This window comes from Trametes versicolor (genome assembly GCF_000271585.1).
Source record: "Trametes versicolor FP-101664 SS1 unplaced genomic scaffold TRAVEscaffold_9, whole genome shotgun sequence".
In the NCBI taxonomy this organism is placed as follows: Eukaryota; Fungi; Basidiomycota; class Agaricomycetes; order Polyporales; family Polyporaceae; genus Trametes; species Trametes versicolor.
Window position 1 is genome coordinate 585,792 of NW_007360329.1, and position 25,228 is coordinate 611,019.

General features: G+C 56.9%; 6 protein-coding genes across 6 annotated transcripts; 3 read left to right on the forward strand and 3 right to left on the reverse strand.

Moving 5' to 3' along the window:
- Positions 1–666: 666 nt before the first annotated feature.
- On the reverse strand, positions 667–3,005 carry TRAVEDRAFT_152059 (phosphatases II; the record flags this gene model as incomplete). The annotated part of the gene is made up of 6 exons (XM_008043163.1): positions 667–1,045; positions 1,129–1,350; positions 1,411–2,282; positions 2,343–2,437; positions 2,653–2,869; positions 2,930–3,005. The coding sequence occupies 6 exons, from the start codon at positions 3,003–3,005 to the stop codon at positions 725–727; spliced, it is 1,803 nt and encodes a 600-aa protein (XP_008041354.1). The 3' UTR covers positions 667–724.
- A 581-nt stretch (positions 3,006–3,586) lies between these two features.
- On the forward strand, positions 3,587–4,497 carry TRAVEDRAFT_152064 (transcription initiation factor IIA gamma subunit). Its single transcript, XM_008043164.1, has 4 exons — positions 3,587–3,729; positions 3,789–3,876; positions 3,957–4,016; positions 4,111–4,497. The coding sequence occupies exons 1-4, from the start codon at positions 3,692–3,694 to the stop codon at positions 4,264–4,266; spliced, it is 342 nt and encodes a 113-aa protein (XP_008041355.1). The 5' UTR covers positions 3,587–3,691; the 3' UTR covers positions 4,267–4,497.
- Positions 4,498–6,871: 2,374 nt separating this feature from the next.
- Positions 6,872–9,416, forward strand: TRAVEDRAFT_129507 (uncharacterized protein; the record flags this gene model as incomplete). Its single annotated transcript, XM_008043165.1, has 5 exons — positions 6,872–7,073; positions 7,135–7,148; positions 7,549–7,749; positions 7,804–8,628; positions 8,682–9,416. The coding sequence occupies 5 exons, from the start codon at positions 6,872–6,874 to the stop codon at positions 9,414–9,416; spliced, it is 1,977 nt and encodes a 658-aa protein (XP_008041356.1).
- A 499-nt stretch (positions 9,417–9,915) lies between these two features.
- TRAVEDRAFT_50112 (mitochondrial inner membrane protein) lies at positions 9,916–10,794 on the reverse strand (the record flags this gene model as incomplete). The annotated part of the gene is made up of 5 exons (XM_008042885.1): positions 9,916–9,953; positions 10,009–10,141; positions 10,302–10,504; positions 10,558–10,596; positions 10,704–10,794. 5 exons carry the CDS (start codon positions 10,792–10,794, stop codon positions 9,916–9,918), a joined length of 504 nt encoding a protein of 167 aa, XP_008041076.1.
- A 489-nt stretch (positions 10,795–11,283) lies between these two features.
- On the forward strand, positions 11,284–14,670 carry TRAVEDRAFT_73466 (26S proteasome regulatory complex non-ATPase subcomplex Rpn1 subunit; the record flags this gene model as incomplete). Its single annotated transcript, XM_008043166.1, has 9 exons — positions 11,284–11,418; positions 11,474–11,530; positions 11,586–11,750; positions 11,841–12,253; positions 12,307–12,704; positions 12,761–13,390; positions 13,452–13,762; positions 13,813–14,203; positions 14,266–14,670. The coding sequence occupies 9 exons, from the start codon at positions 11,284–11,286 to the stop codon at positions 14,583–14,585; spliced, it is 2,820 nt and encodes a 939-aa protein (XP_008041357.1). The 3' UTR covers positions 14,586–14,670.
- Positions 14,671–14,893: 223 nt separating this feature from the next.
- TRAVEDRAFT_50114 (FAD/NAD-P-binding domain-containing protein) lies at positions 14,894–25,213 on the reverse strand (the record flags this gene model as incomplete). The annotated part of the gene is made up of 47 exons (XM_008042886.1): positions 14,894–14,907; positions 14,964–15,005; positions 15,070–15,210; positions 15,267–15,414; positions 15,497–15,789; positions 15,852–15,951; positions 16,029–16,105; positions 16,194–16,305; positions 16,368–16,456; positions 16,541–16,691; positions 16,752–17,132; positions 17,192–17,215; positions 17,266–17,296; positions 17,357–17,433; positions 17,501–17,615; positions 17,678–17,906; positions 19,250–19,291; positions 19,356–19,496; positions 19,553–19,628; positions 19,684–19,698; positions 19,762–20,054; positions 20,120–20,219; positions 20,288–20,364; positions 20,445–20,556; positions 20,618–20,706; positions 20,785–20,935; positions 21,003–21,383; positions 21,441–21,464; positions 21,517–21,547; positions 21,611–21,697; positions 21,761–21,857; positions 22,517–22,522; positions 22,603–22,644; positions 22,710–22,850; positions 22,910–22,985; positions 23,039–23,053; positions 23,110–23,402; positions 23,466–23,565; positions 23,631–23,707; positions 23,770–23,881; positions 23,943–24,031; positions 24,085–24,235; positions 24,300–24,680; positions 24,738–24,761; positions 24,815–24,845; positions 24,911–24,997; positions 25,062–25,213. 47 exons carry the CDS (start codon positions 25,211–25,213, stop codon positions 14,894–14,896), a joined length of 5,517 nt encoding a protein of 1,838 aa, XP_008041077.1.
- Between the last annotated feature and the right edge of the window lie 15 nt (positions 25,214–25,228).

Here is a 25,228-nt window from a genome sequence, read left to right on the forward strand (position 1 = left end):
TGCCAATCCACCGATGGTGCTCACAATAATCACGCTTTTACACACGCCAAAATCCCCCCTTCTCTAACCCCATGTTAATGGCATGTTATTAAGACTGTTGTTAACACGACTTTCTCACAATGTAACTTAGTTGGGCTTTACTCACAGAACTCTTAACAGGACCATTCAAGTCCTTTAGCTTCCGATTAGCCCCGGGTAGGCCGCTCGATAACACTGCTTGAGCTTCCGGGACATACCCAGTTGAATACACGGAAGACGCATCCGTAAATCCACCTCAGCCTATCCTACGTTCGCTCTGGGCCAGGAGACGTGCACGAGTATCGCACGCAACACCCCGTATATGCACACGCACGGCGTAGGGCCCCGTCGGAGTCTTTCAATCTAACCGGCATACTCACTACTGATAATTAGGTGAGTATACGCTGAGTATGTTCTCCTACCAATAAATCCTGGTCACAGTGTCTCCACGAAATACTGCGGTCAAACACGCGCTCAATTCAGGTGATTTTGCACGACTGGGAAGACAGCCGTCACACATATGACTTTTATCAAGCAGCCCTCCACATATGAGCAATGCCGAGCCAATTGCCAGCCGCAATACGTGATTTACCAAACTGCCACACATCCGTGGTACGTTCTCTGCATACTCACATCTCTTCCGATAATAAATGCTCGCGATACATGAAGCGCACATTAATTACAGCATCGTTGAAGGACGAATAGGTTACTCGTCCGCCGCTTGTTTGAGCTCTGTCACGCCCGCGACTTCCCCGCCAGCCACCGCCTGCAATGTGGCCGCAATCCCCGTAGGCTCTCCCTCTCCCGCCGCGGATTCCATGCTGCCCTGTCTCTCCGGCGGGCTTATAATGTCGGCCGCTTCGGAACACCACTCCATTGATACCGACACGTCCATGATGCTCGCCCCGATCCCGACGGGGAAATCAATCTCTTTGCGCGTCAGCACGAGCGTAGCGCCCTGCTCGCCCGCCCCCCTGGGATGGGGCATGTGGAACGTGGGAATGAACCAGAACCAGCCCATGAAGACCTACAGATCGCAGCAGCGTCGATGCGCCGACGGTCAGTGTGTCGCCCGATTGCGTATGTCTGTATCACCGAGCGCAGACGCACCTGACCGAGATACAGTTTGACCCGCAGCTCACGGTTCGCGTCGAGGACGACGCCACCATCACCCCCGAGCGCGCGCGTTGCGTCGTAGATGGACGCGTCTTCGGATTCGACAGTCGACGTCCTCGCGGCGGTCGCCTTCTCGCCGGCCTCGATCTTCTCGCGGATGCTCAGCCACTTGTCGCCCGTCAGCGGCCGTAGCAACAGGGTCTCGAACTTTCCGTCCTAAGTAAAGGCTCAACCGTGCACACTTCAGAAGCACGAGCGCGTACGGCCACCACGCACCTCGTCCGCGTCCTTGCGGATGTCTTCGTCGCTGAATGTTCCCATCCTAGCGAAGCTGCGGACCATCTTGTTGCTGTCGAACCTGCCTTCGTTGAAGAGATCGGCGAACGTCTCGCCCTCCATCTTGTCGGCACCCTTGCGCCGGACGCCCATCGCACCGCCCTCATCTCTCGTGAACCGCTCCCAGCTCTCTAGCGTCTCCACGAAGTCGTCGTCGTAGCGTGCTAGAGAGGCCCATACCTGGCTAGTGCTGTTTGTCGACGCAACCCTCTTCGAAAGGCCCGCGGTGTCGACCAGCGTGTTCACGGCGCGCACGAGGCTCGACTTGACTCCCGACAGCTCTCGCATGCGCAGCTTGATCTCCGTGAGCTTCACCTTCGGTGACGGACGGGCCAACACCGCGGGGTCAACGGACCAGAAATCGGGCGGCGCCTGGTGTGCTAGAACAAGCGACCAGTAGTACAGCCAGCGCCGCTGACTGGGGATGCTGACGCCCTGCTTGAGCTTCTTCGAAGGCGACGACGGACGCTTCATCCGCCCAGAGGTGTGTAGATCGAGGACGTGATTGAGGCTATTCGCCGTGCCTTTCCGCGCCGATGCCGCCGCCGCTTCTTGCGCCGCCGCCGTAGGCTTCTCTGTCGCCCTCTCACCGCCGTCTGTTATTTCGTGTTTAATTGGGTCGTCGCCTGGTTGTTCGCTCGCGCTGGCCACGTCCGCTGCTTCGTCGGCCGGCATGGCGTTCATCACCTCCTCTGCTCGAGTCTTCGCGAGCTCCTTCTCTGCCTTGCTCCGATCTACTATAGGCGCGCTCGGGGCTACGTCCAAGGTAAGAAGGTAGGAGCACGCCATCGTCCCTGATCGGCCTTTGCCCGCTGCACGAAGGTGACATTAGTACAGTGTAAACAGATCACACACGGCAGTTTCAGACTAACCTTTGCAGTGCATGACTGCGACGCGTCCTGGGGCACCATCAAGCCACAGGCGTATTTCCCGGGCCACCAACGCCAGAACTACAAGTGGAGGGGAGCTGTAACGTTACTGCTATCAGTTTGGCTGTTTGGTACATGCATATGATATAGGAAGAAGCGAAATGATCGGTCGAGTTGCGTTGGCTGCCGTGCAACCATGTCAGAGCTCAGACACGAGACATGCTGCTCATCTGCTCGTAACATTCGGTGGCGCGTAAATTTTTGTGGAGAATGCCCCACGCAAACGTCGGGGCTGTAGATCAAACACACTCACTGATGGTCGGGGAAAGGGTATCTGCTAACTCTGCCCTCAAATACGCTACTGGGGTACGAATTTTCTTTGACAGGGCAGAAGTTGAACACCCAGTAATTGTTGCCGTGGTGGTGGTCCAGGAACTTCTTCGCGTCTTCTCTGCGATTGCGGTAGAAGCCCTCTAGGCCGGTGGCGGGGTATCCCATGACTATGACATTGTCGGTGATGTATGCCAGATCTTGGAGAACAGCGGCGAGTTAGGCTCTCTTCGAAGTTCACTGGCGTAGAGTGTACGTACCTAACTCGAGGTCAAGTTCTTCATCTCTGTAGCGGGCCTTGTTTCCGGAGACGAGGCGGCGTACAAAGTCTGTCATGATGGTAGTTCAGTAAGAGGTGCTCGAATACCAAATGCTCCAACCGAAACTGGGCCCCGCCCGGCGGTTAAGGTACAGATGAGAGCTTTATGGCCATGACGTCATATACACACTTGTACTAAGATGGTATATAACGTGGTAGGCGAGCACCGCCGCAGTTTCAGCTGAATTCATTCCGCCTGCACCACCTACTATTTCGACCCCGTATGCGATTGCTTATTCTATAACGTCAGCGATTACAGAGCGTAAATTTGAACTGTTGACACTACTATCAGTGGGAGTGGCCTCCACACAACCTACTTAGTCTTATGGGACCTGTGAATTACTGGCCTGATCAGCATCTAGCGCCTTCTTTATTCAATTTGATAGTAAAATTCTAGCATATATCAGATTTAATATCAACGAGAACCTCGAGAGGGGCCCAGTGAGCCCATAAAGCGCGTTGAAGCGCAGATGTCGGTATGAGTAAACTCGTTAGACGCTCGGATGAATGGGCGTCTAATACATGCCTGTCATTGCCACGTTTGCTTAGGTAACCTCCTGCACCGGACTGGCGAGCTCGCTGTGGCTGCCCGGAGTCTGCAGCACTTCTACGCCCGTCACGTCCATCTCGTCCGCGAACTCGTCGTCTGTCTGCTTGTCAACCCACACGTTATCCACTCCTTTACTGAAAGACACTCTTGACAATGGCTACTGCGTACTACGAGTTCTACCGCGGCTCTTCGTAAGCCCCCGCTCGTTCCCCGGGCGTGGTACGCGAATTTGACGGGGAAACTGTATTAGAATCGGCATGGCCCTCACGGACTCGCTTGATGAGCTCATTACGAGCGGTGCGATCACGCCGCAGCTTGCTATGAAGGTTCTCCAGCAGGTGCGTCTGGGCTGGGGAGCAAGAGGGTACCCAAATATGCGCGGACAGGCGCTGACTAACCTCGCGTCGGGGGCGTGCAGTTTGACAAGTCCCTTGCGGACACTATGGTCAAGCAGGTAAAGACGAAGACTACATTGAAGGTATGTCATTTGCGTCATGCGTAGCTTGTCGGCTCACAGACCTTCCCTCTTCACCCCGTCTCCGTCCATTGTCCGTGGCGTTCGGCGGAAATAGGGCCACTTGCACACGTACCGCCTGTGCGACGACGTGTGGACGTTCATCGTGAAGAACCCACAGTTCAAGATGGAGTCGAACGAGGTCGTCTCCGCGCCGAAGATCAAGATCGTGGCTTGCAAGAACGGCGACGCCATCGAGGCCGGCAAGAAGTAACGCCCCTCACCCCAAGCCTCTCCCCGTGTACCATACCGGTGGTGCACTCGTTGCATCACCCCACATCCCTGGTCCTTCACTCGCATCCGCACGACCGCTGGCGCCGGATATCCGCTCACCCGTGTAATTGTACCCTGCACCCTAGAACCAGCCCTCGAAGGACCCGTAATCGTCGCGCTCTCCATTGTATTTGCTGTTCTTCAGAAAATTTGACACCGCATTCGTCTGTGTATCCGCGTACTAATTGTACCACCCGACAGTGCTTGAGGCAGACATATGTGTGGTATGCCTCGTCCTATTCTACGTACACAGTTCGTTCTGACGCTTCCTTCGGTATAAATAGAGAACGGGTAAAGCAAAATGCTATGCTTGACATAAGAACAAACATTTCTGTCTATCTCGCTTGCTACCGAGGGACGCCGGCCGCTGCATTCTCCATCAGGGGCACCAGGGAAGGGCGGCGCGGACCTGTGAGGTGCGTCCGGCATCTGTTCAAGCAGCGCGTCTCGGGAAGCCTTCGAGATAGCACCGTGCAATCACGTACGCGAACGTGCGCTTGCGCGAGCACACCACCGCGCATCCTTGCCCGCGCCCGGTATGGCGAACGTTGGGCGCAGGACGCACAGCGTATTTGGTCTCGTACGTCACCAGTGTCCCAGTGGTCGTCTGCCGGTTGTTTTGGAAGCATGCGTACGGAATTCCGCGCCCTTCGTACACCTTCCGTACGTTCGATCGCCCGTTACTTTCCGGTGGCTCGATAACCTTACCGTGCCCTCTTAGCGTTCTGTCAGGCCGCGTGAACGCGGGGAGCCTGTGATGGCAACGCGTGTGCCACGGCAGGCTTTCTACCGTCGCCGATCTCTCCACGGGCGGCTGAGAAGTCAAAACACGATAAGTCGACCGGGTGCTTTAACTTTCGCCGTCTTCGGGCTGCAGGCTGCTCGTCGTGTGCCTCGGGTGTCGCTCGCTAACGTCGCGCCCTGCTGCGTTCTCGAGCCCCTGTCTAGGTCGAGCCTCCAGCCTTAGGTTCGGGAGATAGGCAGGCGAGATGTACGTTTCGCGCGTCGACGGAGCCGCTCGGGGACCTTCGGAGGTCGTAAGCATTGTATTGCACGGAGGCCCGCTGACCTTCGGACGTCAACCATGCGATTGCGGCGCAATTCCGAGGGTACCGAGTTACCGACAGCCCACAGGTGCGCCGGCGTCGTTCTGGCAGTTCTGCGAGGGCCCTCGACAATCATGGACTTGTTGTCTGTTCAGCGTAAGGCGTAGGGCTTCAGGCAGCCTTAATCTGGTCCGGGCCTGTGTCGGTAAGTCATCTGGTCCTGCCGTTCTGCGCTAACGAACAGGTCCAATACAGGTCAGGGGCTGACGTCTCCGTCCAGGCTGCAACGGCGTTGGGCTGGAGCCACGTATATGAATAGCTCACTGGCAGCGCGGGGCGAGAATGTGGGGTCCGGGGCGGGCATCTGATGCTCGCAGTCTCGGGCATCGGCGCCGAACAGCCTAGCGTCAGCTGCAGCAGTTCGCAGTCGAGACGGTGCTTACAGTACCGGGATGGACGCGTCGTCTGAGCCGGGCGGAGCGGACGCATGTGGCTGCGGGCGGATGTGTCGCACACTCGCCATCGCTGCGTGTCGGGTACCCGCATTAAGGCCGTCGCAGTGCGGGAGGAGGCGGGCTTGGCTGCCAGTAACGCGCGCGATGTGGGGAAGTTCCCGTTGAGTTGACGCCTGGGTGGGAGAGGTCGATGAAGGAACGAGGACGAGTCCGGTCCATTGTCGAGGAGTCTGCAGCCGGATCACCGGGGAACGTTAATGACGGGATCTCGACCTTCCTGTGAACGCCAAGGGCGTATCTGGTCTCTCTGAGTGTTGTATTTTGGTCAGTACGAGTCGCAAGTTGTATAAGCAAACAGAGTGCCCTCGCATCCTCGAGAACGTGGAATGTGGTACAAACGTTGTCAGCGATGATGTGACGAGCGGAATCAGGCGGCGTTGGCGATTGGAGTTCCGGGTGGAGAACCATCTCGGTGATCTGATCTCGATCGCGCAACCAGATAAGGGAAGAGGACAAGCTGACTGCGCGGATGGAAATGACGAAAGGAAGGCGGGCCAGTCACCTGCGGCGGTAGCGCGGCTCAGTTCTCTGGCCCAGCCCGCCCCCGCCTCCCTCGCGAGCTCGTATATATTCAGAGGGGCGACCACAGAATAATACATCTACTCTCTACAAAACGACCTCATAATGCCCGGACGGCTCGTCGAATCACATGGCACGTTTACCGAGATCAAGAACGAACCCCGCGTCTGTGGCAGGGTCCCCGCCGCCAGTGCTCGTAAGCGGGGCAATAAACTCGAGTGCGTTTCTGTGCGATAAGTTCCGCCCCGCCTCTCTCTTCCTGACCACCACCTCCAGCCTCTACCAGCTCCTCTGCGCGACCGACCGTCACGTCCACCCTGACTCACAGCTCTCGCATTTCCGACATTCCGATCGGCCCGCCTCTTCCTGCGCCCCCGCCAGACCCCGCGACGCTCTAGCTTCTTCGCGCTCTCGCTCAGAGAACAATCTCCCCGCCGCCGCGCGTCCCAGATCTTCTCCAAAGTCTATGCAGCCCCCGCCAGCTCCTGCTCAGAAACCGCATCTCGTCTGGGATTGGGACATAGAGCATGCCGATAGGCAGGCCGAGCGAAAGGCCGACGCCGCCGTCCACGGCGCGATCCCGTTCGAGGTCGACAGGAAGCTCCTCAAAGACATCGTCAAGGAGCGTATGGGCGCGGATGTCGCGCGTATCAAGTATCTCGGTGCAGGTGCGTTCGGATATTCTTGCTCGCCGCGCGCTAGTACTGACATATCCCCGCTGCGTTACAGGCACATTCCACAAGGTAGGCATCCAGTTAGCCACATACATCCTCCCGCTCTCGCACCCCCGCTCGCGCTCCGCTGTCTCCAAGCCTCGTGCCGCAGTTGTGACACCATGAGTGGCACACCGCCTGAGCCTTGGATACCGCAGGCGTATCGTCAACCAAACTCGTCGCGCGCATTGCCGGTGGCTTCCATCGAGTTTCGCGATACTTGGCAGAAACCTACCATACTTGGCGCGGGGCGGCGCGCATCTTGGCACGAATGGACGTCGCTTGCTCGGCTCGCTTGTGGATGCGGTGCGGCGGGCAATCCGTTTGGGATGCGGGTCCTGCACCGCATGGCTGGGCAGCGACGCATACATTCTTCTTTCTCGCCGGTTAGACGCGCGATTGAACCAATGCTAACATAATATTTGTGCAGGGATACTTGGTTACATTGGTCGATGCGCGCGAAGTCGTCGCACGAGTTGCACGCCGCTTCATGCCACGGTTAAAGACCGAGTCTGAAGTGGCCACAATGCGCTATCTCCGCGAACATACAGATGTACCAGTACCAGAGGTCTACCAGTACGACGCTAACCCCTACAACCGATTAGGGGGCGAGTACATTCTCATGTCGAAGGTAAGATTGCGCCGTCTGTCGTGATATGCCCTACGCTGAACGTCCTCTCCTCAGGCACCGGGCATACCGTTGTCGAAAGTGTTCCACTCCATGCCGCATTCTACGATGGTTGCGCTGTTAGAGAACGTCTCGATGATGATTCTTCCGCTCTTCGCACACCGGTTTCCTATGATCGGTTCATTATACGACGGACCAGACCCACACGTTGCTTCGAACATCACGTCTTCGCTACCCACGCCCACGCCATCCTCCTATACCCGTCTTACCAATATCTCCGACGCCGTGTCGAAGCTCGAATCGCAACAAGATTCGTCGAAGGAGTTCCATGTTGGTCCGATCGTCTCTTGGCCGTTCTTCGGCTCGAACAGGGGCGACCTCTTGCACCCGGACGAACTCAACCGCGGACCCTGGCCGACGACACGCGAATATCTGCTTTCGTGCGCCGAGCGTGAAGTACGGGGTGTTATTCTAGAGAATGAAGGCAAAGCCGCGCCGCACAAACTCCATCTCGACCCCGACGAGATCCTGAGCTCGCGCCACCACAAGGTGACGGCGCTTTCCGACGATCAAAGCGACACCTCGGACGAGTGGGACTGGGAGGAGAGCGAGGCCGAATGGGATGGCCCGGGCGACACGATGTACCAGGATTATCGTCGCATGCAGCGCACTACTTTCCTTGTCGCGCACCTCAAGGAGCGCGAGCAACGCGTACAGGCCGAGATGACGCGCTTCCTGAGCATGATGGAGCGCCTGGGCGCGGTGAACCACGACGAGGGCGACGGCGGCGGAGGCGGAGGCGCACCAGAGGGGTTCACGCTCGACTGCCATGACCTGAACCTCGAGAACGTCTTCGTTGACGAGGACGATAACTCGAAGATCGTATGTGCTTCTTTACCTTGACCGCGTGCTGCTTCCTAACCCCTTGTCCACAGACGTGCATCATAGATTGGGAGTCTACTACCACCCGCCCGCTCTGGGCATGTGCACACGTCCCGGCGTTCCTTCAGTCCTCCCCCTTCACCGCGAAGCTTTTCCGCGCAACAGTCGAGCGCATCGCGCGCACTCCGCGGACGGTCACTGTTCTCGGCAAGTCCATGGATGTCGCTGCGATTGCAACCGAGTGGTTGCACCACGAGGCGTCGGGCACGCGCCTGCGGCTCGCGCACCGCTGCATCGAGTGGGACGGCTGGGAGGAGGGGCTCGTCGAGAGCATCCTCGGGCCGGAGGACCAGGAGGAAGACTGGTTCAAGACGTGGGACGAGGCTGACGCCGGCGAGGCGCCGCACTCCCCCGCGGAGGAGGGCGACCTCCCCGGCGACGCCGACGATGAGCGACCCGCACCGCCCCCGTCGGACTCCCCGCTCGTGTCTGGATCGCCGACTCTGACGGCGTCGACGAGCGAAGGCGAGGACGGGCTGAAGCAGCGCAAGGCGAGCGGGGGCGCGGCGATGCTCGCGGCGCCGAAGATCGTCGTCGCGGCCGAGAAGGCGCGCGAGAAGCTACTGAACGCCACGGGCGACTTCTGTGGCGGGCGCGGCGGCGAGCTCGGGCGGCGCCTCGAGGCGTGGCTGTACGTCAACGGCGACGAGGACGGGCGGGTCGACATCGGCCGACGGTGGGAGGGCGACGAGGGCGAGGGCGAGGCTGCCCACCAGGAGGTGTCGTAGGCTGCCCAGGCGCCCGAGTCCGCCATCCGTCCGTTAGTGGTTTTATGGTGGACGTTGTTTTGCATCTACCCGGGACTGTGTCTCTTGCATGTCTTTCCGCACCTCTTCACGCATTTCGTCTCATTCTCCCTCGCACATAGACAGTCCGCAGTCGCCTATGGTATCTAATTGCACGATAGTCGTATCCTCCATCGCACGCATGTATATCACACGCCTTCGTTCCAATCATGTACAAGATCGTCAACCCTATTTCCATGCATCCGTTCGAGTGACCGTTATTATTTGCCGGAAATTGAATACATCTGCACGAACACGTCCCTACGGCGGGCGGTACATGGGCATGAGAGAAAAAGACGACACTGGAATGCATTGACGTCAAGGGGACGCGGATGTATACATGCTAGAGCGATCCACGGCTCACAGGCTACCCGCGCCCGCTCCTGGTGCGGAAGCCAGCTAGACCTGATAACGCGAGAGGACCCGCACTGCGCGCGCCGGCCTACGCGTGCCATGCCTTCACGATCAGCTCGGTGAGGCCTGGGGTGCATGTGAGTGAGGGGGACCGGCTATATGCGGGTATGGAGGGACGTACCGACGTCGTTCGTGTTGAACTGGTAGACACCGACGAGCACGGCGACGGTGGTCGCCCGGAGCGTCCAGGTGGCGAGCGGGCCGATGCGGGGGAACTTGCGGGGGTGGAGGTAGTCTACGACGATGGAGTCGAACTGTGTGGGCCAGTTAGCCTTGCGTCGCGTTTGCATGTGATTTGGGCGTATGTTCTATGGCGGGTCGCAGGCTTTGGCAAGGGCTGCACATCATATTACACAACCTCGCCAGAGCAGCGACCCATAGACACGTTTCGAAGAGCCATGAATGTGGACGTACGCCGATGTGACTGTGCATGACCAGGCTGACGCCGAGCAGGCCATCGAGGATGGGGTAGGCCGTGCCGCTCGTGGCAAACGCAGCCACAGTGAGGGGGACAAGGCCGGCGGAGAGAAGGCGTTCGAACGCCCAGTGGTAGGAGCCGTGCGTCTTGGAGGGAGTAGGGAAAGGAGTGGGGTCGTTCACGCTGCCCCTGTAGATGGCTGCAGGTTATGTCTCAATCAACCGCACTCATGCAATAGACTGGGGTACGCACGGCCACCGGGAACATACGCGTGGTCGGCTGCGCCCCTGGCTGCGTTCAATTCCTCGTTAGTATCTTGTATACGGCACAGAGTGCACAAGACGGTGTCGCGAGCGGCGACGTTCGTCGACGCGACACGCCGCCCACGCGAGGCGTACCTTGGAGGGCCATTGGCCGCAGCGACCTGCGCGCCAGAGCGGAGGCGACGTTCCTGTTGAACGCAGAGCGGGCGACGAGGGCAGCAGACATGGCGGGCGTTGTGGGCGGAGGTGAGGAGGCTGAGGGCGGGGTCGGGGAGGTTGTGTGGAGGTGATCACGCTCGCCCAATCGTTCCGTCCCGATTGGCCTTCGGCAACTCCCTCCCGCTTTCGGCCGTACTTTCCGGTCACCGACCGCTGCCCGCAAGAGGAGGCTCGTGCCGGGCCGCTCACTGCGTACATACATGTCGTGTAGAAATGATCACGACTTATATACCAGACTTAGACTGCCATAGGAGACCATATTGTTTTGTCAGGATTTGTTAGTGGTATCAATGGAAGAGTAATGAAGTGTAACATCACCTTGGGCTCTGCACCACCCATATATGGTCGGTCTTAGAGGCCCAGAAAGCGTGTAATTCTTGGGACCCTAGACTAGGGCTTCGATGCGCCCGCTGAGTGGACGCGACGCGTCAGTGCACGCAAGCTGCTGGGCTCTGCGTACGCTCTCCCTTCATCTCCTCCCTCGTCCTCGTCCACTATGACGCCCACCAAGTTTGCGATTCCCGTTCCGTCAGAAGACCCAAAGAAGAAGAAGGAAGAAGAGAAAGCGGAGAACGGCGATGCCTCCGCTGCTAAGAAACCGAAGGAGGAGGAGAAAGATGGCGAGGACCTAGTGCGTACGCATGCACGCGTCGGAAGCATAACTCAACTTACATATTGCATTTCAGTCTGAAGAGGACCTCCAGCTGAAGAACGAGCTGGAGATGCTTATTGAACGCCTTCGGGTGCGTTCACCGTGTCTTGCGCGTACCAGACGCGTCTGACTGCCTCTCATTGTAGGAACCCAATACCGCGCTGTACCAACCCGCTCTGGAAACTCTGAGGACGCTGATCAGAACATCTACGTCCTCCATGACCTCCGTACCTAAGCCGCTAAAGTTCCTGCACCCCCATTACCCTGCACTGCAGGAGCTGTACGAAACATGGCCATCATCAGTGGACAAGGTATGTCTACCATGTCAGATCTGTACACGTCGCGTTTCGCGCGCTGTACGAACGTTTGCTCCGCGATGCTGAACCGACCGTGCCCATTAGAGCCTCTTCGCGGATATTCTCTCGGTTCTCGCTATGACATACTCCGACACACAACCTCGCGGCACCCTTCGCTACCGTCTGCTATCCGCTTCCCTCCGCCCGGCCTCCGCGCCACTTGCGGAACCTGGATCATGGGGCCACGAATACGTGCGCCATCTTGCCGCAGAACTTGGCGAGGAATACAACTCGCGCGAGTTCGACGAAGAGGGCGTGGAGAAAGCGTCCGAGGAACGCAAGGTCCCAGGTACCGCCGATGACCTTCGCAATCTCGCGTTGGAGTGTGCCACGTTCCTCCTCCACCATAACGCGGAGCCCGACGCGGTAGATCTGTTGGAGGAGCTCGAGATCGTGGACAAGATTGTAGACATAGTCGACGGCGATACGTACGAGCGTGTTTGCCAGTATATGATTCGGTAAGTACATATTGCAAAAAGTCAACTGTGGCGTACTGATATCATTCTCGTAGCTGCGTCAACCTCCTCCCGCCACCAGACGATCTATCCTTCCTCCGCACGGCCCACAGCATTTACGCGAAACACCACAAGTTCCCTCAAGCCCTTTCCCTCTCAATACGCTTAGGCGACCCCGCACTCATTCGTGCAGACTTCAACGCACCCGGCAATCCTTCTATGAAGAAACAGCTTGCTCTGATCCTCGCACGCGCGCAGGTGCCTAAGGAGTGGCTCGAGGCCCCATTGGAGGACGGTATGGACGACGACGAAGTGGAGGAGCTCCCTGAGGATCTGCTCGACTGCCTGAGCAACACTCGTCTAAGCGCGCAGTTCAAAGAATTCGGCAAAGAGCTGAACGTCCTGGAGCCGAAGAGCTTGGAGGACGTGTACAAGTCACATCTAGAGAACACGAGTAAGTCCAAAGAAGATGACACATCGTGAATTAACGTATTCACCGCATGCGTTTAGGGCAAACGACAACAGTAGATTCCGCGAAGGGTAACTTGGCCGGCACTTTCGTCAATGCCTTCGTAAACGCTGGGTTCGGTAACGACAAGCTGATGGCGAAGGCAGAGGAGGGCAACAGTTGGGTGTACAAGAACAAGGACCACGGCATGCTCAGCGCTGCCGCTAGTCTTGGCCTTAGCTTGCTCTGGGACACGGATGAGGGTCTCTCCCAGGTCGACAAGTACACCTACTCAGCAGAGGAGTACATCAAGGCGGGTGCGCTGCTCGCTACCGGTATCCTTAACTCGGGCGTGCGCACGGAGGCCGACGCCGCGCTCGCGCTGCTCGGCGAGTACGTCGAGAACAAGTCCGTCCCGCTCAAGACGAGCGCTATCACCGGTCTTGGTCTCGCATACGCCGGCTCGCATCGGGAGGACGTGATGCAGCTGCTTCTACCCTACGTCGCGGACGACGGTTTGTCGATGGAGATTGCGTCTCTCACGTCTCTGGCCCTCGGCTTCATCTTTGTCGGCAGCGGCAATGGCGAGATTGCGAGTACGATCCTCCAAACGCTCATGGAACGGGAAGACAAGCAGCTCGACGAGAAGTGGGGGCGCTTTATGGCCCTCGGGCTTGCCTTGCTGTACCTCGGTGCGTGCCGTTGATGAGCAATTCCAGTCGAACTGAATACTAACATTTGTGCCTAACGTAGGTCTCCAGGACGGTGCTGACGCGACAATAGCGACGCTGAAGGCGATCGAACACCCGGTATCCCAGCTTGCCGCTGTTCTCGTCGATATGTGTTCGTTCGCGGGGTCCGGTAACGTGCTTAAGGTCCAGGAGCTCCTGCGCTATTGCGACGAGCACATTGAGAAGACTGAGGCGAAGGAGGACAAAGATGCCGCACCAGAGGAACCTGCGAAGGATGACACTTTCCAGGCCTTCGCTGTCATCGGTATCGCTCTTGTCGCGATGGGTGAGGAGATCGGCGCGGAGATGTCGCTGCGGCAATTCAACCACCTCGTGAGTAGCGTCGTCGTCGGTGATATAGCTGGTCACTCACATCTGTTCAGATGCACTACGGCGAGCCGGTCGTCCGGAGAGCCGTTCCCCTCGCCCTTGGTCTCGTTAGCGCCTCCAACCCACAATTGCCAATTATGGACACGCTCTCGAAGTACAGCCACGACAGCGACCTGCAGGTCGCGCTCAATGCTATCTTCGCGATGGGCCTTATCGGTGCCGGCACGAACAACGCGCGGTTAGCGCAGATGCTCCGCCAGCTCGCCGGATACTACTACAAGGAGCCCGACTGCCTGTTCTTGGTCCGGATAGCGCAGGGTCTTGTGCACATGGGCAAGGGCACCCTCACGATCAACCCCTTCTTCAGTGACCGGACGATCATGAGCAGGACAGCCGTGGCTGGTCTCTTGGCGACGCTGACCGCGTTCACCGAGGCGAAAGGCTGTGAGTACCCGCACTAACTCCGTCTGTCTCTGCAACCAATACTGACCGGATTCAACCGTCAGTCATACTGGACAAGTACCACTGGATGCTCTACTTCCTGGTCCCCTCGATGGCGCCGCGTTTCTTGATCACGCTCGACGAGGAGCTGAACAACCTGCCCGTGAGCGTGCGCGTGGGCCAGGCGGTGGACGTCGTCGGGCAGGCGGGCAAGCCGCGCACGATCTCGGGCTTCCAGACGCACACGACGCCCGTGCGGCTCGGGACGACGGAGCGCGCGGAGCTCGCGACGGAGGAGTACATCCCGTTCGCGCATGTGCTCGAGGGCTTCGTCATCCTGCAGAAGAATCCCGGGTGGGAGCGCGAGGACAAAATGGACATCTGATCAGGCCCGACCGCCGACGCTCTAGCTCTAGTGTAGTACGCTTTCGACCCGCTGTAACTCTAATTTCTTCATCTCCTGGTGTGCCGGTGTGTCTGCAGTGTGAGACGGTCGACTCTTGGATACGATACAGGTGAAAATCAGAAGGTATAGGCGTCTGAACGGAGTTGCATTCGAATGCGCTGAGCAGAAACAGGAACGGACAGACGGCTTATGCGCTACATCGTACATTGAGCATATGCAAAGATTCGGAACAGGTCATGTCAAGAAGGGATACGGGACTGGAGGCCTCTTGCCTCCGCAGCGGATCTCTAGTCCGTCGGAACTGAAAGGCGGTTGTCAAGCCTGCTGCCGCTCCAGGTCAGAGCACTTCAAACTCACCTGGCGGCACGTCGAGGAACGGCGCATGGAGGTACCACGCCCCTGGAAATGTCATCAGACTCTTTCCAATTACGCGGAGCGCTGGGCGCAAGGGAAGAACGCATACGATCTCCGGTCAGCGTCTTCTCGTTGTACGTCTGCCCGTCCCCGAGCCAATGGAGCCGGTTCTCGACGGGGTCCACGCGCTCGTAGTCGTAGTCCTCCCACCGCGGGTGCATGAGCGCCTTCATTCCCTGGAGGTTGGAGCCTAGGGAGAGAAACATGAGCGATGATAGGGACGTGCGTTCCATTGGCGTCGCTGACCAGGCCACAAGCCAACGACTCTGCCCTCGATTTTCCCCATCTTGTACCAGGAGCGGCAATGTTCCGTAAACACGGTCTGCGGAAGGGGATGTAAGTGGAGCGCAAGCAAGTAGCCGAGCAGGATGTCCAGTACCTTTGGGAAATAGGCCTGGATACGGTTCAAGTTGTGATGATAGACATGTAAGCACTTGTAGATGTAGAGTACTCCTTTGGCAAGTACGAGGACGCACGTCTATGTACTGATCAAAGTCTCGGACGGCCTCGGGCTTGACCTCCATGCTCTTCAGGCGGTCGCGTTGCAGTTTTGCGGTAGCCTGCACGGCGTACATCACCTGATGCTCGATGAGCGGGGTCAGCATCCCTGAGGCCAGCCCGGAGTTGGGCCCGAGCGCCATGAACATGTTCGGGAAGCCGTCTACGGCGACGGAGAGATACGAAACGGGATGTGGCTTCCACTTCTCGTTGATGTCAACCCCGCCGCGCCCGATGATCTTGAACGGTAATTGGAAGGTCGTGTCAAACCCTGGAGAGCAACGGCTTGACTCGTAGCCGACATGAAGCTCAGGATCCAACAGTGGGGCTCACCAGTTGCGCAGATGATGACGTCTAGGTCCTGGTACTTTCCGTCAACTGTCTCTATACCTGTGTCCGTGATGCGCTTGATATTTGCGGGGATGAAATCGACCTGTAGAGAGGAGCAATGGGTCGATTAGGGATACAGCTACTTACTCCACACGCACTGTGCACATGCCAGCCACCTACGTTATCTTCACAAAGTGCCTCAAGGTATCCAGGCCCCGGCGTGATTCGTCTGCAACCCACCCGAAAATCGGGAATCACTTAGCATGACGAGAATAGGTACGCGGACAAGGTCAGCACGCGCGAAAGAAAGAGCATCATGGTGCACGACCGAGGAGCGGTACGCACGGTGTTCCGCGATCCAGGGCTTCTTTGCCAGTCTCTTCTTCATATTCTGCTTACATTCCTCCGTGATGCGCGCGCTCACGGCCGAGTCGCGTAACGTCCATGAGTACGTGCTCTGTTCAAAGGTAGATGTATGAGCTTCAGAGGTTCAATGGAGGATGCATTCCAGACGCGTACATTGAAGTCCTGTGTGATCGCATCCCTGAAGGCGTAGAAGAAGTCCGGGTCGTCCTTGAAGCGTTCAATCTCTTTCGGAGTGAAGTGATCTGAATCGCCGCAGTGAGTCCATCCTGCACGGCCAGCACTGGCACCCAGATGTTGTCCGGTCCTGCAAAGTAAACGACACTCACAGTTGTCCGTGGCGCCTCGTTCAAGGTCGAGGAAGGGTTTTACCGTGTCCTCACCAAAGGGTTGTGCGAGCCAGGTCTTTCCCCGGACGTAGTTCACTAGCTTTGACACCTTAGGTTGTAGAGCCGCCACTATTTGTATCGCGCTCGATCCCTGTAGATGCAATTAACACGATGCAGAAGCAACGAAACCACTACAGGAAAATAGCCATACCACCCCAATTACGCCGACCTTCTTGTCCGCCCACGTCTCTGCGAGCTCCTCCCACGTCTTAGGGGCCGGCTCGAACCCCGCGCTGTGGTGTAGCTCGCCCTTGAAGTTCTTCAAACCCTCGATGTCTGGCCACTTCCACCGGCTGAGGACCCCGATGGCGGTCACGAGGACGTCTCCACTGTCCTCAATTTCTTCCATCGCACCTGTTTTAGCGTTCGGGCGGCGCACCCGTACGTGCCATTTGCCCGCCGCATCGTCATATTGGGCGTGCACGACTTCATGCTGCAGGTGGATGTAGCGCACGAGCTTGTACTTGTCGACGGTCCCTTGGAGGTGTTCGCGGATCTCGGGCCCGGATGCGTAGATTGCAGACCAGTCTCTCTAGGGAAGTGGGCGGTTAGTAAAGATGGAGGCACCATTCAAGCCCAGGAATTTATCACTTTCTCTTCGAAGGAGAGCTGATACTAGAGTAATGTTAGCGTATCTGCGAAGCGACCCCTAAGTGGCTGCTTACACAGTGCGCAGGTATGTCGCATGCGAGCCCTCTGTCGACCAATACTTTAGCGATATAAAACGCGGGATACTGGGAAGAGAGCGCGACGCACGGATAGTTGTTGTTGTACCATGTACCACCGACGCCCGCACCCTTCTCGTAAATGGCGAGTTCAACGTTCGGAATCTTCTGCCTGAATCTACGCAATCCCAGATGTGAGTAACCCCCTTTGCAATGGTGGAATTGCATGTATTACGTGCCTGATACCTGCGGTGATACCGCCGAAACCTGCCCCGATGACGATGACCTTCACGGGCCTGTATTCGTCGATGGAAAAGTCTCCAATAGCGTACGGCGCTGAACGGAAAACTCTTCAACAACGGAAGCATGAGAGCATGAGAGGTGCCACCAGTACCTGCCATTGTGATGCTACAGGCGCGGGGTGACGAGTAGACTAGAGTCGGGGGGAGCCGGTAGCTGCAGCTGTCGTATATAACCACGGCTCGGTGGCCGCGTCTCCTTTAGCTCGACGGTAGCCCGATGCATCCTGGTCAAGGACCGCCAGTTCTTGGTGTGGAGGAAGACGTAAGGCCGAGCAGCCATGTCCGTTGCGTGGCATTCGTTGCCCAAGTTCGCGGAGAGTGGCGCAAGCTCGCCCGGCACTATCAGGTAAAGTTAGTAATGCATACTCCGACAGCGTATTGGGAGGACTCACCAATGGCAAATGTAGGTCGCCAAGTAATAAAGAAAGGAACTGTGTTGCTATGCATACCCTGTGTGCGACGCGATCGTGCGAGGCGTGCGGCCATACGCACGAACAAGCTTTTCTGCCGTAATACCGGACACCACGCAGCCTACAAAGTTGGAATCGAGTTACTGTGTTTGAAAACTTGACGTCGTTGTCGCGACCGGACACCGACACACCGAAGGGCGCGTGGAGGTCCGAGGTACCACTGTGCCCCTGACTCGGGAGTAATGCCGTTAGACTTTCCCCAAAAGAGCAGACCTGTGTATGGAAGGGTCCGCAGTCAGAGTCTTCTCGCTAATCGTCTGTCCGTCCCCGAACCAGTACAGTCGGTTCTCGACGAGATCCGCGCGCTCGTAGTTATAGTCAGAGTCCAACCACAGATGCAAGAGCCCTTTGATCCATGGAGGATGGAACCTGAAGAAGAAATCATGAGGTGGCAAGAAAAGAGCGTACACGCTTGCAAGCAGGATACTTACCGGGCCACAGGCCAACTACTCTGCCCTCCACTTCGCGAGCTTGTACCAGGAGCGGCATTTTTCAGCAAACACCGCCTGTAAAGGGGCGAGTTCAATTGACGTTGACCTCCGAGTCTTAGTGATCGAAGCGTGAGAACAGGCTTCAGGAAATATGCCTGGCAAGCAAATTAAGTTTCGATGAGTGTTTCTCGTGAATGTAATATTTCTGAGGGTTCCAGAGCAACAACAATTGTCATCGCGCTAGACCCCTGTATGCGCCCCTAGTGTATAATGAACGGTGATAGAAAAGAAAGTAATACGAACTTACCACGCCAATCACGCCAACTTCCTTCTTGCCGGCCCACGTAGCTGCTCCTCCCGCGTCTTGAGAGCTCAGGGCTCAAACCTCGTGCTATGGTATACCTCGCCCTTGAAGCTCTTCAGACCGTCAATGTTCGGCCATTTCCACCGGCTGAGAGCTTTGATAGTGGTCTGTACTCTACCGCTCGTGGTAACAGCAGCCTACCGCCGCCGAGGAGCCCGCAGTCGTGAACTTGAAGGTATAGGTGTCTGAGTGTCTGAACGGAGTTGCATTCGGATGCGAAGAGTAGAAACAGGAACGGACGAACGGCTTGCGCGCTACATCATACACGAGCATATGCGAAGATTCGGAACAGGTCATGTCAAGAAAGGATACGGGACTGGAGGCCCTCCTGCCTCCGCAGCGGATCTCTAGTCCGTCGGAACTGAAAGGAGGTTGTCAAGCCTGTCGCCGCTCCAGGTCAGAGCGCATCGAACTCACCTGGCGGCACGTCGAGGAACGGCGCGTGAAGGTACCACGCCCCTGAAAATAACGTCAGGCTCTTTTCGATGACGTGGAGCGTTGAGCGCAATGGAAATACGCGTACGATCTCCGGTCAGCGTCTTCTCGTTGTACGTCTGCCCGTCTCCGAGCCAGTGCAGCCGGTTATCGACAGGGTCCGCGCGCTCGTAATTGTAGTCCTCCCACCGCGGGTGCATGAGCGCCTTGATACACTGGAGGGCGGAGCCTAGGGAGGACAGCATGAGGTTTGGAAAGAGACGGCGCTGCGCGAGAGCCACTGACCGGGCCATAACCCAACGATTCTGCCCTCAGTTTTGCCCATCTTGTACCAGGAACGGCAACGTTCGGTGAACACGGTCTGTAGACGGATGTAAGTGGAGCGTCAAGATACCACTGAGCAGGATGTCCGATACCTTGGGGAAATAGGCCTGTTGGCGTGTGTCATATTCATGTGGTAGCAGAAGGATTCCTCCAGCACACTCGAGACGCACCTCCAAGTATTGGTCAAAGTCCCGGACGGCCTCTGGTTTGACTTCGATGCTCTTCAAGCGATCGCGCTGCAGCTTAGCAGTCGCCTGCACGGAGTACATGACCTGCTGCTCGATGAACGGGATTAGCCCCGCCGACGCCAGCCCCGAGTTTGGCCCGTCCACCATAAACAAGTTCGGGAACCCATCCACGGCAATGGAGAGATACGACACGGGGTGTGGCTTCCACTTCTCGTTGATGTCGATCCCGCCGCGGCCGATGATCTGAAACGGGAGCTGGAAGGACAGGTCATAACCTGGGGGACAAGGGTATCAGTGATCGGCGGAATCAAAGCTGACTCACCATTTGCAGTTGACTCACCAGTTGCGCATATGATGACGTCCAAGTCCTGAGACACTCCATCGACTGTTTCTATACCAGTCTCAGTGACGCGTGCGATGTCTACCGGAACAAAGTCGACCTGCCGAGAGAGGGACAACGGGTGAGTCGTGGAGACATTGGTGCATCATTCGGACATGAGCCACCTACGTTGTCTTCGCAAAGAGCTTCAAGGTAACCCGGCCCTGGGGTAATCCGTCTGCAGCACACTGGGAAACCCGGGATCACTAACGTGACGGGTTATAATATGCCGACAACATTAGCGCGCGGGAAAGAATGAGCATCGCGGAGTAGAACTAGTACGAACGGTGGTCCGCGATCCAGGGCTTCTTCGCGAGTTTCTTCTGCATGGTCCGTTCGCATTCCTCTTTGATGCGTGCGCCCAAGGCTGAATCGCGCAACGTCACCGCGAACATGCTCTGTTAGAAGATAGACTTATGAGCCGGGGGTAGGCGTAGAGTATACATGTCGGATGCATACGTTGATTTCCTGCGTGACCGCATCCCTCAATTTGTAGAAGAAGTCCGGCTCGTTCTTGAAGCGATCCATCTGTTCTGGGGTGAAGTGATCTAAACCGCAGTAGCAAATCAGCCCCATGCGATCAGCATACAATTGCTGGCCGGGCCTGCAGTGTATACAAAACTCACGGTTGCCCACGTCGCCTACTTCAAGATCAAGGAGAGCTTCCATCGCGTCGACCCCAAAGGACGTCGCGACCCAGGTCTTTCCCCGGACATAGTTCACTAACTTCTTCACTTTCGGCTGCAGCGCCGGTACCATTTGTATCGCGCTCGATCCCTGTAGACGCAGTAAGCATGCAGTGTATAGCAGATAGGACCGGGCCCGTAGAGGAATATTGTCATACCACACCGATCACGCCAACTACCTTGTCTTTCCAGGTTTCCGCTTGTTCTTCCCATGTCTTGGGAGCGGGGTCGAATCCTGCACCATGGAGCAGCTTGCCTTGGAAATGCTTCAAACCGTCGATGTCCGGCCACTTCCACCGGCTGAGAATCCCGATGGCGGTTATGAGGACGTCTCCGCTGTCTTCGATCTCTTCCATCACGCCCGTCTCTGCGTTTGGACGACGTACGCGCACATGCCACTGTCCCGCCGCGGCATCATACTGGGCATGTATGACCTCGTGTTGGAGGCGAATGTAGCGCATTAGCTTGTACTTGTCGACGACCCCCTGGAGATACTCGCGGATCTCCGGACCAGAAGCGTAGGACGTAGACCAGTCTCGCTAGAGCCGCAGTGCGTGGTCAGTGAGACCACAAGTTTGAGTCAAGGGCAATCTTACCTTCTCTTCGAAGGAAAGCTGGTACTACAGTGACATCGTTAGCGATCTGCGGAGCGACCCCTGAGCAAGCGCTTACTGCGTGCGCAGGTATATCGCATGCGAGCCCTCTGCGACCCGACCCTGTCTTAGCAACGCAGAAAGCAATATACTGCGGAGGATGCGGCACTCACGGATAGTTGTTGTGATACCATGTACCGCCGACGCCCGCACCCTTCTCGTATATGACGAGCTCGACATTCGGGATCTTCTGAGGAAATCTGCATCATTATAAGGGTGAGTACCCCCTTGTGCATAGTAGAATGATAGACAAGCCGACGCACCTGATACCTGCGGTAATGCCAGCGAAGCCCGCGCCGATGACGATGACCTTCAGGGGTCTGTATTCATCAATGCAGAAGTCTCCGAGAGTGTATGGCGCTAGGGGATGGTTTCGCTTCAGTAGAAGAACCATGAGAACTTGAAGCTTCTCTACCTGGCATCAAGTGGAATGGACGGGGGTGGCGATATGACCGGGGGGCTTACTGGTAGCGGTAGCTCTTGTATAAGTATGGCCACGACTCTGTGGCTACGTCTTTGTGAGCCCGAAGTATACGCCCTAGTCGGACTCATCCTCGCGTGCCGTTTCAGAAGACGTCAAGCCGGACAAGAATATCCATTTCGTGCCCTTCATTACCCTTTGCAGACAGCGACGACTAGCCTGAGAGTAGTTCGGCTCCATGTACGCTATCTGGCAGGCAAGAGTAAGTGAACCATACTCTAACAGGGTATCTGGTATACTCACCGATGACTGATGGACTTCACTGAGGTCCAAAGACAGAAGTCGACTTGCGCACTATACCCTAGCCACAACGTTCCGAGTCAACTTAGCCTAGGTCATACGCACGAACAAGCTTTGCCGCCGTAATGCCGCTCGTTGCGAAGAACTCTATGAGACAAGATTGCATAAGAGAACGACCACTTGACCTCGTGTCAAGACGTAGTAGCCCGCAGTATCAGTGCAGACAAAGCCTCCTGGCTCGTAATTATCAAGTACTGTACCGAATGAACACAACCTGAGGGCCCTCTGCCACACGCACACGCCTCTGCATTAGTCAGTAGGAACTAGGTAGAAGGGAGTAGTTAGATGGGCTGCGATCAGGTCGCACACACGAGCCAAACTTACTCGGAGGCACATCGAGGAACGGTGCGTGGAGGTACCAGGCCCCTGGCAATGACGTTCGTTAGACTTCCCGAAAGCGCACGTCGTCATGTGGAAGAAAGAGTACGTACGGTCCCCGCTCAACGTCCTCTCGTTGTGTGTCTGCCCGTCCCCGAGCCAATGGAGTCGGTTCTCAACGGGATCCGCACGCTCGTAGTCATAGTCCTCCCACCGGGGATGCAAGAGCGCCTTGATCCCATGGAGAGTGGACCCTAGCGACGGGAGTTTGAATTTACGCGCAAGGAGAGCCCACTGCGAGGGAGGCACTCACCGGGCCACAGGCCAACTACTCTGCCCTCCGCTTTGCCGAGCTTGTACCAGGAGCGACACTTCTCAGCAAACACGGTCTACACAGTGGGATTATACGGTGTGGACGTATCAGTACGTAAAGCACAAGTACCTTCGGAAAGTATGCCTGCCGAGCCATTCAGTACTTCCTACGATAAAGGCATCTCGAGTGCGACCACTTACCTCGATGTACTGGTCGAAGTCCCGCACGACCTCGGGCTTCACCTCCATGCTCTTCAGGCGGTCGCGCTGCAGCTTAGCAGTAGCTTGCACTGCATACATCACTTGCTGCTCAATGAGCGGAACCAGCATTCCCGTCGCTATAGCGGCGTTCGGCCCCAGCGCCATGAACATATTCGGGAAACTGTCCACCGCGACGGAAAGGTACGAGACCGGATATGGCTTCCACTTCTCGTTGATGTCGATCCCGTTACGACCAATTATCTGGAAAGGAAGCTGGAAGGATGTGTCGTAACCTGTAACATAGCAGCATGAGCGGTCAGTGTATCACTTATATAGATCTGCTAGAATTGGCTTACCGGTTGCGCATATGATGACATCCAGATCCTGGTACTTTCCGTCAACGGTCTCTATACCTGTTTTCGTGATGCGCTTGATGTCCGTGGGGACGAAATCTGTCTGTGAGAGAAAGAGGCGCACGTCAATTGTGGTTGCATGCTGCTGAAACCCCGCACTCCGCTTACGTTGTCTTCGCATAGGGCTTCAAGGTATCCCGGCCCCGGGGTCACCCTCCGGCATGCCAGAGGGAAGTCGGGAATTACTGTGCACCAGTCAGGATAGCGAGCACGGCGGGAAGGAATGAGGGGCGCTCTTAGAACGTACGGTATTCCGCGATCCAGGGCTTCTTGGCCAGTTTCTTCTCCATAATTTGGGTGAAGACTTCTTTGGACTGCTTGCCCAAGTCAGAGCCGCGCAGCGTCCATGAGTGGGCGCTCTATGAACGACGTCAAGTTGTGAGATACATATATCAAACGTAGTGCGGAGTAAACACGCACATTGAATTCCTGTTCGAGCGAGTACCTGAAGTTCCAAAAGAACTCCGGGTCGTTCTTGAAGCGCTCAATCTCTTCTGGGGTGAAATGGTCTACTCGCAGCAGTGAGAGCACCATCCGGGCCAAATGGTAATTCAAAACGCACAGTTTCCGAAGTCTCCTGGCTCGCGGCCGAGGAGAGTTGTGACCGTGTCACCGCAAAAGGGCAATGCAAGCCACGTCTTTCCCCGGACGTAATTCACCAACTTCTTCACCTTCGGCTGAAGAGCCGCTACGATTTGTATGGCGCTCGACCCCTGGAGGCATAATGAGTCTGTAATACACTGTATACCCAGCGGTGGAGAAGGGACGGGACCATACCACACCAATCACGCCAACCTTCTTGTCCGCCCACGTCTCGGCGAGTTCCTCCCACGTCTTGGGCACCGGGTCGAATCCTGCGCTGTGATGTAACTCGCCCCCGAAATCCTTCAAACCGTCGATGTTCGGCCACTTCCACCGGCTGAGAGCTCCAATAGCGGTCACGAGGACGTCTCCACTGTCCTCGACTTCTTCCATGTCGCCCGTTTCGGCGTTCGGACGACGCACACGCACATGCCACTTCCCCGCCGCTGCGTCGTACTGCGCGTGCACGACCTCGTGTTGGAGACGGATGTAGCGCATGAGCTTGTACTTGTCGACGACCTCCTGGAGGTGCTCGCGGATCTCCGGACCGGAAGCGTAGAACGCAGACCAGTCTTTCTGTGACGGCGCGTCATTGACAGGAGATCAGGCGGTGGCATTCCGTGGGAGACATACCTTCTCTTCGAACGACAGCTGATACTGAGGTATAGTTAGTAGGGTTGCGTAGTGACATTTTTGCATCAGGGACGTACGCAATGTGCTGCGACGTCGCATGCGAGACCTCTGGGGGCCATCAGCTTAACAATGCGCAGCGTGGATGGGCAGGCTGCCCAAAGAGCTAGACATACGGGTAATTGTTGTTATACCATGTACCGCCGATGGCAGCGTTCTTCTCGTATATCACAATGTCAACATTGGGTATCTTCTGAGGGAATCTGCAGGACGTCATGAAAATCGGTATGCACAGGAGACTTCGGTGGAACGTTAGGCACGACGCACCTGATACCCGCGGTTATGCCACTGAAGCCAGCCCCAATAACGATGACCTTCACCGGCCTGTACTCATCGATGCAGAAGTCCCCGATGGTATACTGTATCGAGGGGGGAGTTGCTTCACGAGCAGGAAGGTGAGAAATTCCTCCGCCTGGCATGTTTGGAGAATTGAA

What these genes read in the sequence shown, in the direction of transcription:
- TRAVEDRAFT_152064 (XM_008043164.1), top strand. Translation starts at nt 3,692, where the DNA reads ATGGCTACTGCGTACTACGAGTTCTACCGCGGCTCTTC. An exon ending in GAGTTCTACCGCGGCTCTTC is followed by an intron (nt 3,730 to 3,788) that starts GTAAGCCCCCGC and finishes AAACTGTATTAG; the next exon opens with AATCGGCATGGCCCTCACGG. An exon ending in AGACGAAGACTACATTGAAG is followed by an intron (nt 4,017 to 4,110) that starts GTATGTCATTTG and finishes CGGCGGAAATAG; the next exon opens with GGCCACTTGCACACGTACCG.